This window comes from Kryptolebias marmoratus, linkage group LG17 (assembly GCF_001649575.2).
Source record: "Kryptolebias marmoratus isolate JLee-2015 linkage group LG17, ASM164957v2, whole genome shotgun sequence".
Classification (NCBI taxonomy): domain Eukaryota; kingdom Metazoa; phylum Chordata; class Actinopteri; order Cyprinodontiformes; family Rivulidae; genus Kryptolebias; species Kryptolebias marmoratus.
Genome location: NC_051446.1, coordinates 212,099 through 225,055, shown reverse-complemented (window position 1 = coordinate 225,055; position 12,957 = coordinate 212,099). Strand labels below are relative to the sequence as shown.

At 36.6% G+C, this 12,957-nt stretch overlaps 1 protein-coding gene across 1 annotated transcript in view; it reads right to left on the bottom strand.

Annotated features, from left to right (window-relative positions):
- Window positions 1–12,957, bottom strand: part of cftr (CF transmembrane conductance regulator) — a 67,625-nt gene that overhangs the window by 21,946 nt on the left and 32,722 nt on the right. Inside the window, exons 9-14 of the mRNA XM_037980626.1 lie at window positions 10,780–10,872; window positions 8,706–8,882; window positions 7,925–8,116; window positions 4,622–4,716; window positions 3,919–4,005; window positions 282–1,047 (exon numbers count right to left, since the gene is read on the bottom strand). Of these exons, the coding sequence (XP_037836554.1) occupies window positions 282–1,047; window positions 3,919–4,005; window positions 4,622–4,716; window positions 7,925–8,116; window positions 8,706–8,882; window positions 10,780–10,872 (1,410 nt within the window). The remainder of the gene's footprint in view (window positions 1–281; window positions 1,048–3,918; window positions 4,006–4,621; window positions 4,717–7,924; window positions 8,117–8,705; window positions 8,883–10,779; window positions 10,873–12,957) is intronic.

Sequence of the window (12,957 nt, the reverse complement as noted above, 5' to 3'; positions counted from 1 at the left end):
TTTAAACATTTTAACTACGTTATCAGATCAAAGTAACTCTAAAATAGATTTAATAAAACATTTAATTTAATTTTTTTTATTTTTGTAAAATAAATACATGCTTCTCTACCAGTCTCAATTGCCTTTACTAAATGTACGAACAAATGTATATTTGCAACTAATGTAAAGTAAAAAGATGTAACACTCCCCATCCCCAGAAAAAAAATGAGAGAAAGAAAGAAAGAAAGAAAGAAAGAAAGAAAGAAAGAAAGAAAGAAAGAAAGAAAGAAAAAGAAAATTACCTCCATGTCTTCTTCATCTACTTCCTCGCTAATGTCAAAAACGCTGTCCTTAGACAGGCGGCGGGCATAGATGTCCAGCTCAGATGCCAGGTTACACTGAGGTGTGATGGACAGCTTTTTTCGAAAGGACGACTGCATCTGCTCTCTACGCTCATGGCCCTGAGAGTTGGTGATGAACTGCAAGACAGACTGGCGCCGCTGACCATTCAGGTGCTGTAACCCATGGTGGTAGAAGTTATTTCTCGGAAGCACCTCCTCTACTTGGTCGTCTTCAGGAACTACAGAGAATCTCCTCTCTGAAAGTTCGTGAACCCCATCCTCTATTGTTGTGGACTGATAATTGTTTGCCTGTTCGGAGTTTCTGATTAATGAAAATTTTCGAGCAGCTGCTAGAGGGTTAAGGATAAGCGACTGTTTGCGTTTTTCAGGGTAGCCGTCCCCCACAACATGGTTTTGAGGAGGTGCATGGCGGAATGACTGGCGAATGGGCTCTGTGCCACGGAAACCAGCAGTTTCATCAACTGAAACCCTGCGAAGAGTTTCTGTGAGGATGGAGCTGCGTCGCTCTGCGGTTATGTTGTCATAGGCCTCAATTCCAAGCAGGAGGGAGCTGAAGTCCGGGCGCTTCGCCTGCAGCTCTGAGAATGTGCCGTAGAAGTAACAGTCTCCGTTGTGCAGCAGAAGAATTCTGTCAGCACGTTTGAGATGATCCAACTTGCTGGTGACCACAACACGAGTCTTGGAGGCCATGAGTTTACAGAGACATCTGTCAAGTGAAAATTTACACAATTCTTTTGGTAAAACCCTTGCAGAAGAGGTGCTGGTGTGTAAAATGAACAAAACAAGAATAAGTTAGTGTCTCACCAGGCTGCAACTGTTGGAAACTAGTTGGTGACTCAAAATGGCACATTGTTCTGTTGTCTACCTCCACCCACATCATACTGACCTTGGCTTGTTTTTTAACCCACCTTGGCAGCTGCCCCCATGTTTAAGATTTAATCTACTGGATTGCGCTACTGGTTCACTTTAAAAAAAAAAAAAGATAGGCAAATTCAGACCATTTTTTCAATAGTTATTATTTATCATCAGATTGGTTTTTAGACCTGGACTATTGCCTCAAATGTTTCCTGTCAGAGGCGAGCTCCCATACAGGTGTCAAAATACAGAGCTGTATTTTATACTGCTACTCTTGAGGCCAGTTGAAGACATCAGTGACAAAATTCAGATGAGTTTGAGATGGGTTGAAGAAGACATCCACATCGACTCTGTGACTCTTATGAAAAAAACTGTGCAACAAATTTTCTGAACATGTTCAAAACTCAGCTGAAAAGACTGCATACTTCTGTGATTCATGCCAGGATCCTGGAGACTGCGTGCCATTCACTAACTAGTCACAGCCTAGTGAGATACTAGCTATAAGTGACTGTATGCTAAAATACACTCTCCACAACCTAAATACCCTTCTGTGTGAAGGCAATCATGACACTTTTAGCACTCACCAATTAGAGATTTCCTTGATATTTTCCACATCTTGAAGATGCTCTCCTGTGCTCTCACCATGCTTTATACATAAGCAGCCCATTCCCACACAATCACACAATGTTCTGAGCCCTGCTCTGGCATGACTCTTGTATGGCATCAGGATGCAGCTATATGCTAGAAAATCACACTTGTGAGTATGATGTTGCCACTATATGTGGTCATATTGAGTTGTGGCCTAGGCATGACACCAACATAGACAGTTCTGCTTTAAACGCTACGCAGGTGCGCGTAGGTGGACCTTGTTCCACCCACTGTTTGGCAAGGATCACCAAATCAAATGGCTTATGTTTTCTAGTTCTTTGTTGTTGGTTTTTTTGGCACTTAATAAGTTAAAAAAATAAGTAAAGCAAGAAAGTTCTAGGCTGCATAACACAACCCTACTAAATAATTTAAATAGTACTTTTGAGTTTGGAACTTTAGATTGTTTGTGACCTGACTGACATTACAGATTTAATCTATATAGTTTATCTTTTATGTTTTATAAGGCTGCTATGTCTGATGCCAGTTCAGTTAGTCCAATGGGTTTTGTTTGTTTGTAGAGACTGCAGAGGTGTACCTCTATAGGACCCAACTGAATTATCCCCTCAAAATCCTTTTTATTGGTTTGTAAATTTAAATTTTGGAAGTCTGCATTGATACAGCATAAAAAAAACAAAAAAACAAAAACAAAACTCAGAATTTTATTCATTATCTTTTTTTTTTACTTCTGATTTGTAATACAGCTGCAAAATAAATTTTTTGGTCTGACCAAAGCATGATTGATTTGAACTGAAGAAATAATGCCATTTTCTGTGACAGGTTACAACTTTTCACATTGTTCAGTGTAAAATAATGAATTCAGAATCTTGGTTTTTAAAATGCTTGAATTTCTTTAAATTAAGATACATGATTCTGGTATCACTTGAAATATTTTTAAGCTCTTTTAAATGAAATGATTTGTTTTGAAATAAACCCTGTGAAAACAAGTTTTTGCCACTGCGGTTTTGTAGGTCAGAAGCTGAATAACTTGGGAACCACTGTTTTAGAAAACAGGGACGTCATACAAGTAAACATTGTTCCATTTTCCATTTATTTTACAAGCTGTCTTAAAGTCAGTGGCTCACCCACTTTGAGTCAGGCCATTCTCATTTCTGCTCATTTCTAGCTACACCACTGCATCCAGGCCCTTAATGTGTTGATAATAAGCCACTATGACCTCTTTACAGAGATTCGTGCATGCTCAAAACCATCTTGGATGTATCACACCTTATAACAAACAACGGGGAGCCCACAGCGGTCTAAAAAAAGGCCTGGAAGGAATGTAGACTGCCTATTGCCTTTTATGTGAGAGTGGTAAACTAAGATCTTCCTATTAGTTAGTCATTTTGGTCAAACCTTGTAAATGACATCACGTGTAATCTTATGCAGTATTGTGAGTTCTCGCAAGAAGTGTTAGTTTTCAAAGTAGATGTTGAAGATGACACCTAGCTACTACAACATCAAACTTTAGCTCAATATTAGTAAATTTCATGAAGGGATAGCCATATTGTGTTAGCTAAGTTTGGTTAGCTGTGGCAGACATCTTGAGTTGGATGGACTCCAAAAGTTATACGGTTGTAAATGTTTATCCATTAATTACTGTCTGAGAGTTTCATTAAAATCCCTGAAGTGGTTAAAGAGATGTTTTGCTAACAAATATACAGACATACACACACAGACACAAACAAAACTATAATAACTTACAAGAATAAGTTACACTAAGACCCTGCAAAGATAATTAATATATTGGTTGAATTTTTACATTGTAGTGGGGTTGACATTGTAATGAAGAGAGCCTTAGTCACAATAATTATGGTATGACATCTGACTGTAATTTTGTCTGTTATTGTTGTTTTGACAATGTATTAGTCAAAATTTCATCAAAAAATAATTTTCCTTTGCTGAATCTGGAAACAAAAATCCAATTTCCTTGAAAGGTTTACTGTGATAAAGCTGCCTTAGTTCACCACAATCCAACAAGTGTGTCTGAAACAACAAGAGATAGTCTTGACCTTGAACTATTTAGCTTCCCCACACCCACACTCGCTACATGAAAGAGTCTCTGTTGGATACATACTTTTCAAAGACCTCTTTCTCTGTCGCAATGTCCAGGTGAGTGAAAGGTGCATCGAGCAGGTAGAGATCTGCATCTTTATACACCGCCCTGACATAGAGAACACAAATGGCAGAACAAATGCAAAGATAGAAGAAAAATGTTACAATGTGTGTAAAAATAAGGATAAAGCGAAAATAAAAAGGGCAGATAAAAGAGACAGACAAAGAGGAAAGGCTCTAGATTTACAGGGTGTAAAAGGAAGTCATTTTCTGTGGGAATACTGTAAATCACTTCTCGTAAACATTTACAGAATCACCAGATACAAGTAACCAATCAATAACCACATATCAATCCCAGCACTCCTAACGAATAAATAATGCATGGGAAAACCAGAGTGTTTACACAGAGATTCATGGAAACAATAAAACTGAAAAAAAGCTGTAAAAAGGCTTTGACATTAAAACTTGACCTTTAAAAACACAACAGTTATAAATTAAAGACAGTAAAAATGTTTTAGGAAATTATAACTACCGAAAATAGAGACTTGGTTCTAAAGACAGACAGCAAAACCAACATGTAACCTAATGGGATGGTTTTAAAGAAAAAAAAAGTTTGACTTATTTTTCAGCCAGTTAAAAAGAGGGAGACTCTCTTTTACTCAAACATCAGAGAGCAACAAAAAAGGTACAGAAAGGGCTGAAAGTGGTATGTTGATAGATAATACCTGGCAAGACAAATCCTCGCTCTCTGACCACCACTGAGGGTCACTCCTTCTTCAAGGAGAGGTGTCTTGTCTTTTTCAGGCAGCAAGGCAAAGTCCTTCAAGAGAAATTATAGCAATCAGAGGGTCAGATTTATGTTTGCATTCACAGTGGCATCAATTATGTAGTAAATACAGATAAACAAATGGTAACAGCTGAAAATAAAATGTTAATAGTGATTGAAACTGACATTCCCTCTGTTTTCAACCTCTAAAGTTCAGAATTTGATTAAAAAAAAAGAATTCAGTAGAATAACTTGTCTGTGTGTAAAAAATAAAAATAAAAATAAAATAAAAGGCTTTCACTGTTTTCTCTAGTTTCACAGATGAAAAAAACAAACTAAGGCTTTAGCACAAAGCTGATGTTAAGTATTCAGTATAAACTAAAGGTTTACCTATACACAGATCATAGTTTCATACGGATTTGGTACAACAAAAAAAAACAACAAATAGTTTTTTTCCCCACATATTTTAAATGTTCAATAACCCACCCAGAAATAGAGACAAAACACCACTCTTGCTAGTTGGAAGTCATGTACAGCAATTTAGGATTTCCTCAACTGGTAACTTCACTACAAAATTAAAAAGTAAAATAGTCATATTGTGTCTTACTTATCCAATCTGATCTATAAACAGTGTCCTAAAGGCCAAAAGTCAGAAAAAAAGTTTGATAAACTCCAAAACATACAAACACTCCTTTTTGTGCTGTTTTTTTGTAGTAAAAGAGGGTGCTCTTATGTTATAAAAAACAGCACAAAAAGAAATGTTTGTTTGATATAATGTGGACCAAAACTGATGCAAAACAACAATAACAACAACAACAAAAACTACACCAAATAAAATTTTGTAATGTGAAAATACAAATTAAATAAAACTAACACATCTAGCTTCTTAGCTAAGTGGATGCTAATGTGCTGTTTATATTAAATACCTGGAGAGGTGTTTAATATTCTTTAATAGATGAAGATAGAGTTTGAATATGTATAAATTTTTACACCTCAACGTGAAATTGCAATGGCATGTGACTCATGGCTTGGGCAAATTGTGACGTCAAGACAGCACAGTTGCTGTATATATTACCACTTTAAACTTGCAGAACCCACTGCAGTTCACTACTCAAACAGTAGGAGTCGCTACTGAAAAAATACCAACATGTAGCAGAAATGGTACAAGAAGAGTCCTGAACAGGAAGTACATTTTTTATACAAAAAATAAGTACAATGTTTCAACAATATGCTGTCTTGGCTCTCTTGCTGATTAAATTATTGATTTTTGTTTGCAAAGTTCTAAGGTCACACAAAATGAAGGATTATGAAAATGTGACCAAAGTAATAAGTTGCAGAGATGTATTAGCATGCTGTCCTCTTCAAAGACAGCAACTTGGTGATGGCACAATGCTAAGGGAGAATGCTGATTGGCTTAACCTGCAGTGGAGAGGTTCAAAGAACAGTAAACCATATAGACGAAAAAGCACTCATGAGGTAATAAGAAAAAAGAAAAATAAAAGAAAACTGGCTACATTGAAACGTTACTATATAAAAGTAACCTCAATTTTAGTTAGTTTCACATATTCCTGACATTGTTTTCCAATTAGTGCCAGAAGCACTTAATCTGTAAGGTTGTAGGTGACACTAACACAAAACTAAAAGCATGGCAGTACCTCACAAAGGAGCGAAAGAGGACCTTTCATCCAGCATTTTTTTTAATGTGGAGACCTAATAACAATTTAAAAACCACTTGTCTAAACTTTCAAAATTTCCTAATAGAATTTTTCAAATGGGACAAAAAATCTTTAGATACACCTCTTTCTCTTCTTTTCAACAAAATGAGAAATATTTTAAACAACAGAACAGTTTTTAGTCACCTTATCTGATTAATTAAATAAGGCATGTCCATATAATCATAGATGTATTATCAATGTTCTTTCTACATAAAAAGCACAAACCACAGATGGAGTAACTACATGAAGGCTGCCACAATTGTGGAGACAAGCTAAATAGGAATATTGACAGTAAAAACAGACACTCACATCAACAAGGATTAAATGTTTTAAGAGGTTTATCCTGAATGAAACAACTTCCTACCTTTTTAAGTAGATTCTGCTGTTCCAATGGGAGCGCAAAGGGGATCAAGTTAACAGGTTTAACAGCTTGTAAAATAAGACAGTAAAAAAAACACCTGTGTCTCATTGTGAACAAAAGGTGGACATAAGAGACTAGACGGAAAATATATGTTTACAGAGGAAGACCACCCATAGTAACCTGTCTGCTGCTTCAGGGCAAAAGAATTAGTCACAAGTCCACTGACCACCTCAACACTGACTGAACAACAAGCTCCATGTCTGTCTTCTGTCAGGGTTACCTTCAAAATATCCTCATATTTAGTCTTCATTTGTTTGTCTTATCAGACAAGTAACATTTTTTTTATCTATTTAAGTATAAAAAGGCTAATACAAGAAAGCAGTGTTGTTTCTTAACATCTTAGAAAAATAATTTTTAAATTGTACCTATAAACATTTTGTTGTTAGCTGCCAATTTGTTATACAGCTGCACAATGTATCCAAAATGTATTAGTATTGCAATATCAACAATGCAAAAAGATGAAGTAAATTGCAGACACACACTGTATGTCAAAATTATATATATACTATATGGCAATCAGATGGACCTCCACTCACCTAGCCTGTATCTCACTTGGCTGAAATTGTTAGAGACTAGCTCAGAATTTAAAATTGTGAGAAAAAGGGGAAATTTCAGCTGCAGTCCCACTGAATTATGAGTGTTTGTCACCAAGCCACCAACAGCCTGTGTGGACGTGTCTTCAGCAATCAAATTATTAACATCCTGATCTATTTTTGTTTGTATGGCTTACAAAACTGTATTATTGGCCGTGCATGTTATTTTGTTTCCAACCGTTGCTCACTTCATACCCATCTTGTCCTGCTGCATTCACTTCCAAACACCTGAACTGAGAATCTGTGGCTCTTGCATATTTATGCTCCGTTTGTAGGCAATGGAGAAAATAATAAAAAAAAATTTTGGCTTATAATTCCTGGAATAAGTATTGCACACCCAGACATTTAAGGGCATTAAAGATCTGATATTGCTCAATCATCAAATCCTTTTGTAGAAGAGAGACACACATCCTTAATACTTTGGGTTTAATTAATAGGCAGTAAAGCATTTGTATAGTTTGAACAGCCACAATGGCTTAACCAAGCAATAATAAAAAATAAATAATATGAATGATAGTATTAAGTGAAAGTACCTCTTCAAGCTGGCAGGCCTTGATAATAGAGGTGTAGCGGTATTCGTCGTAGGTCAAACCAAACAAGATGTTGTCACGAATGGTCCCTGGCATGACCCACGAAGTCTGTGATGAATAAGAAATCCGCCCGCTGTGTCTGACTTTACCCTCTGATGGGACCAACTCTCCCAGGATCATCATGAGCAGGGAACTCTGAAGGACACAGAAAAAAGAATAGACACGTTCATAAATCTAATCCCTGCCCTTAACCCTTAACCCCCTTTTGGGATTCACAAAGGATATGAGTTAATTTACTCCAGTAAAAAATGATACACCCTCTTAGGAAAGTCTTTTGTCCCCCCATTAACAGGCACAACGTCAATATGCCCATATGTGCATTGTGACTAGCTTTCAACAGACTTCAGCATATGACATTATGTTATGTTTGTTAAGGAAGATCTCCAGAAAAATACCACAAGTAATACATCAAACTCAGTATCACAATGATTATTGTGACAAAACAATGTCTAACTGAGAAATGTTTAATTAAAGGGTGAGGTATCTCTACACATCACCATTCCCCAATATCACAAAATGAACTGAACCAGCCCTACCCCATGATGTTAAGTTAGAGGGAAGAGGTGAACTTCAAGATGTGAACTATATTCTTATCACACCTAGTTATCAGCAAAAATGTATCATTTTTGGTTTTAATGCTCAACAAACAATAGACATTTTCCAGATTAAGTCTAACAGCCACAATCACTCGTATTTTCTTTTTTAATAGGAAATATTTCTTCACCTTTCCTGAGCCAGTAGATCCAGCCACTGCAAGCATCGTGCCTTTTTCCAGGCACAGGCTGATGTTTCTGAGGACAGGTGTAACGTACAAGTTGGTAAAAAAGAGTCCGCTGTCTCCGTTCAGGTGTGCGCTGTTTTTGTTCTCCAGCTTGATCTTCTCAAAGAGCTCAACAATCCCCTGCAGAGAAATTAAGAGTCTAAGGCCCCAACTACACTACCCTGAATATTAATTTTTTTTTTCTCAGTCCACATGACTTGAACAGAGTTGCTGAAATACCCATACTGATAACAAAATTTGCCTGTACTAACAACATATAAAAATGTGAAAAAATAACTATTAGCTTAATTAAAGATTCTCTCAAAACTCTTTTTTTCTTTATTATTACACCATTTATTTTTTCCTCTCACTTGTTAACTATTAAGCACAAAATCACAATTTAATGATAATAGGATCAGGATAACCTGAGACAGACAAAAAAAAAGAAAAAGATAAAAATGGTTTCATTATTGTTTTGGTTTCTACGTCTGTATTTTGAATACATGTAAATACACCAAAAACAGATCTTCATTTTTCTGACAAAAGGCTCTGTGTGTGGACGGGTGGTGCACTATATTAAAAAAATCCAAGTATATTTTATTCAACAGAATTTAAAATAAAACAAAACAACAAACATCTCACTGACACATTTTCTAATTGCTTCATCTATTCTATTTTTGTTATAATTATTCACTTTAAATTAATATCACTTATACGTTTATATCACTAGGTGTGTATGTATGAGTGTGTATAACTTGTATTTTAAATTTTGTTTACATAACTCCTTATTTCAGGATTTACTGTGTGTGTCCATCATGCTGTGTTTATTAACAGTGACATCAGGCCAAACTCCTGGGAGAAACAAGAGATTTTTTCAAAGAAAGAAGTGACGTCTCACAATGGTCTTATTTCAATTCATCTTTCACCAAGTGCCATCAGTACAGATAAATGGGTGACACAGCACATTGTAAAAAAAGAGGAACCCTTCATGATCTGCTGGCTTATTCATTGACCTTTGTGGCGTTTTATGGGTCACTGTTCCTGAAATGCCAGAGTTGGCCCTGACTTGTTCAAGTTTGTCTGTGTGATTCTCATTCTAACAAGCTGACGTACAAGCTATTCGCAGAAAAGAAAAGCAACAGCCCCCTCTGCAAATGTGTGCAAATGGCACATTCCAGGAAGAGGAGAGGCAAAAAGAGATTTTGGGAATTAGGTGATGAACGCAGTCTCAAGGGGAGATTCAGAATGTTCCCAGCAAACCATGGTGTCAACACCAGGCTAATTAATTATGCAACTGAGGGGGAAAAAAGCCCTGGTGGATGCCCGTTTTCTCACGGTATTGGGTGGTGAATGAATCACACCTGTTAGACTAGGTTTACAACTTTTGCCTATGGATAATAAATTACTATCCTCTCTCAGTGACTGTGAGGAATTATCTTTTATACCTGTACTGAATTTAAGGATTACCTTCTGCAAACATAACATTTCAATATGATGGTACAACATGCAAAAATATACTACAGCACAATAGGAGTTTTAGGTCTTGTGTTGAATTGAGTTAGATAGTATCCTAAAACTCAAATGCATACATATAAGGCAGATGTCTCTTTAAAAGAATCATACCTTGGTGTTTAGTAACAGTAAAATGCACAAATATGTTATGATCACCTATAAATTACACTGTTAGAAATATTCTGCATTCAAAATCTGTTATTGTAGTTTTGTATTAAAGTTCACATGGAACATTATTATTAATGTGTCTGAGTAATTTAATTTTCAATGTGGTTATTGTCCAATTTAAGTTTTGTATCACTCCTTTTTGATGAGTATGACAACAGCAGTAGACAAACAAGCTCTTAGAGAGATTTAAAAGCCTAACTGAAAAAAAGAAGTGAATGAAAATCCTAAAGGTATAAAGGCCTGGGTTGCTAATAACAAGATATATGTAGTTTCCTTGAAACAGGATTTGTAGTTATGATGAGTAACAGTGATCTGATCCGAAGATTTATTTAGTTTTGACATACAAAGACAAACAAACCTCATCCCAGGATGCAGACACATTGACAAGCTCCAGTCCAACAGCGGTCAGGTTGTAATCCAGCATTCTGTATTCTTCCTTCAACAAGAAATCCTACAGCGAAAAAAAAGGCGGGGTGTGAGGGGAACACATGTAGATTACATATTCTGAGAACAACTGTTATTTCAGATGCTCCTTTACATCTAAGACATAAACACATGCAGCCACTATCAACCATTTTAGATAAATATCACATTTATTGCTGGCCAACATAATGTTAGGATTGTGCATCTCTGTCTGGTCTGCTGTTGATACAATATGTAACTTGCCACACTGCCAATATTACAATGCATTAAAGACACGTAAACAAAAAACAATGTCACACAATAAAACTTACCTCTCAATCATCATGCAGTGTGACTCAATTTGAGCTTTGATTCAACACTAGCCCCTTTCACAACACAGTTCTGAGATATGGCTACCAAGATGAGCCCCTCTTTAGAGCATTAATGGCTGTTCATAAATCAATAATTAAACCAGACAGATCCAACAACGATATGTTTGCATGAATTAAAGGTCCAGTATTCTTTGAAGGAATGGATATTGCCAGTAAGAAAATAATACTGCTACACAGCGTGAACAGCACCAGAAGAGAAGCTATTCAGGAAAATCATTCTTCATGTACAACTGCAACAACACAGTTAAATTTTCAGCTTTACTTCTAAGCTGATGCCTGAAAAACAAACAAACAGAATCTTCTTGCAGACCTATATTTAATGACTAAATGGGTCTTTTTTGGATTGTGCATCTATTCATGGTTCCTCTACCGAAGCACTCATGTTGTGCATGTGTGTGCCCTTGAATGAGTAAAAATCAGTTAATCTTCACATTCCCATTAACTGGCTGAAATCTGAGAGACCTTCCACGGAAGTAAGAACAGGCCGCCTCAAATGTTGTATCAGGTCTTAGAAACTCAAAGTGCAGAAGCTTTGTAAGAGTACGAGAAAAAGGCCTGTTGGGCAGAACCTGAATCAGATTTCACAATTATACCAACTGTACATACATTCATACATCAATTGGTACCAAATGCACCAAATGAGGTAACACACAAACACAAACAAATTAGTTTGTACCCAGTTGTTAAAAAAATCTACAAAGGTCACTGAAAAAAACTTAAAACTGACAAAAGTAATAAAAAGAAAAAGTTATAAAAATCGACTATTGAAAATCAGTCTTTGCTTTTAAATTTTGGATCAACCGAGTTATTTAAAAAACAAACTAATGAACCTGGCCTTGACAAAAAGGATGGTACTTTTAACTTAATACTTTGTTGTCCAAACATTTAAGGCGATCACTGCAATCAAGTGATTTCTGTAACTCTCTCTGAGACTTCTGCACCTGTCCACAGGTATTTTGTCCCACTCCTCATGAACAAACTGCTCCATCTGTCTAAGGTTTGAAGGGTTCCTTCTACAGATGTTTCAGCTCCTTTCACAGATGTTTAACAGGATTTAGACCAGGGCTCAGACGGTCACTTCAGAACAGTCCAATGTTTGGTTCTGACCCATTTGTGGTGTTTTTAGCTGAGTGTTTTGGGTCATTATACTGTTGGAGGACCCATGACTTGTAACTGAGACTAAGGTTTCTGACACTGAGCAGCTTATTTGGCTTCAGAATATCTTGATTGTCTTGAGATTTTATCAGACCCTGAACAGATTTAAGACCCCTTCATCAGATGTAGCAAAGCTGCCCAGAACAGAACTGAGCCTCCTCCATGTTTCACTGTAGGTAAAGGGTTCTGTTAGTTTAATGTAAGGGTCTGTGAATTTTGCATAATAGGTCCCCTTTAAGTCCAATTTGATTTTTTTTCTTTAATGAAAGTGTACAAACAAATTAGTCACATTTGTATTTAACCCCATACTACGCTGCGGCCCGCCCACGGGCCGTTTTACTGCCTTTTCTATTCAAATCTGTATAGTTTTTGCTACATTTATTGTTTTTATAAACTTAAATTTCAAAATAGCGGTGTTTTAGCGCCACTTTTGATTGATGTTTCCTCTGACCAACTGGGTTGCTCTCTGCCCCCCCTAGAGCCCTCTAATTTCCCATGCATAAAGTCATGAAAGTCTCCTCCCCTCATTTGCAAGCCTATAGCTCCGGTCAGTCAGCTCCCAAGCCGGTTCTGACACCACAGGCCGG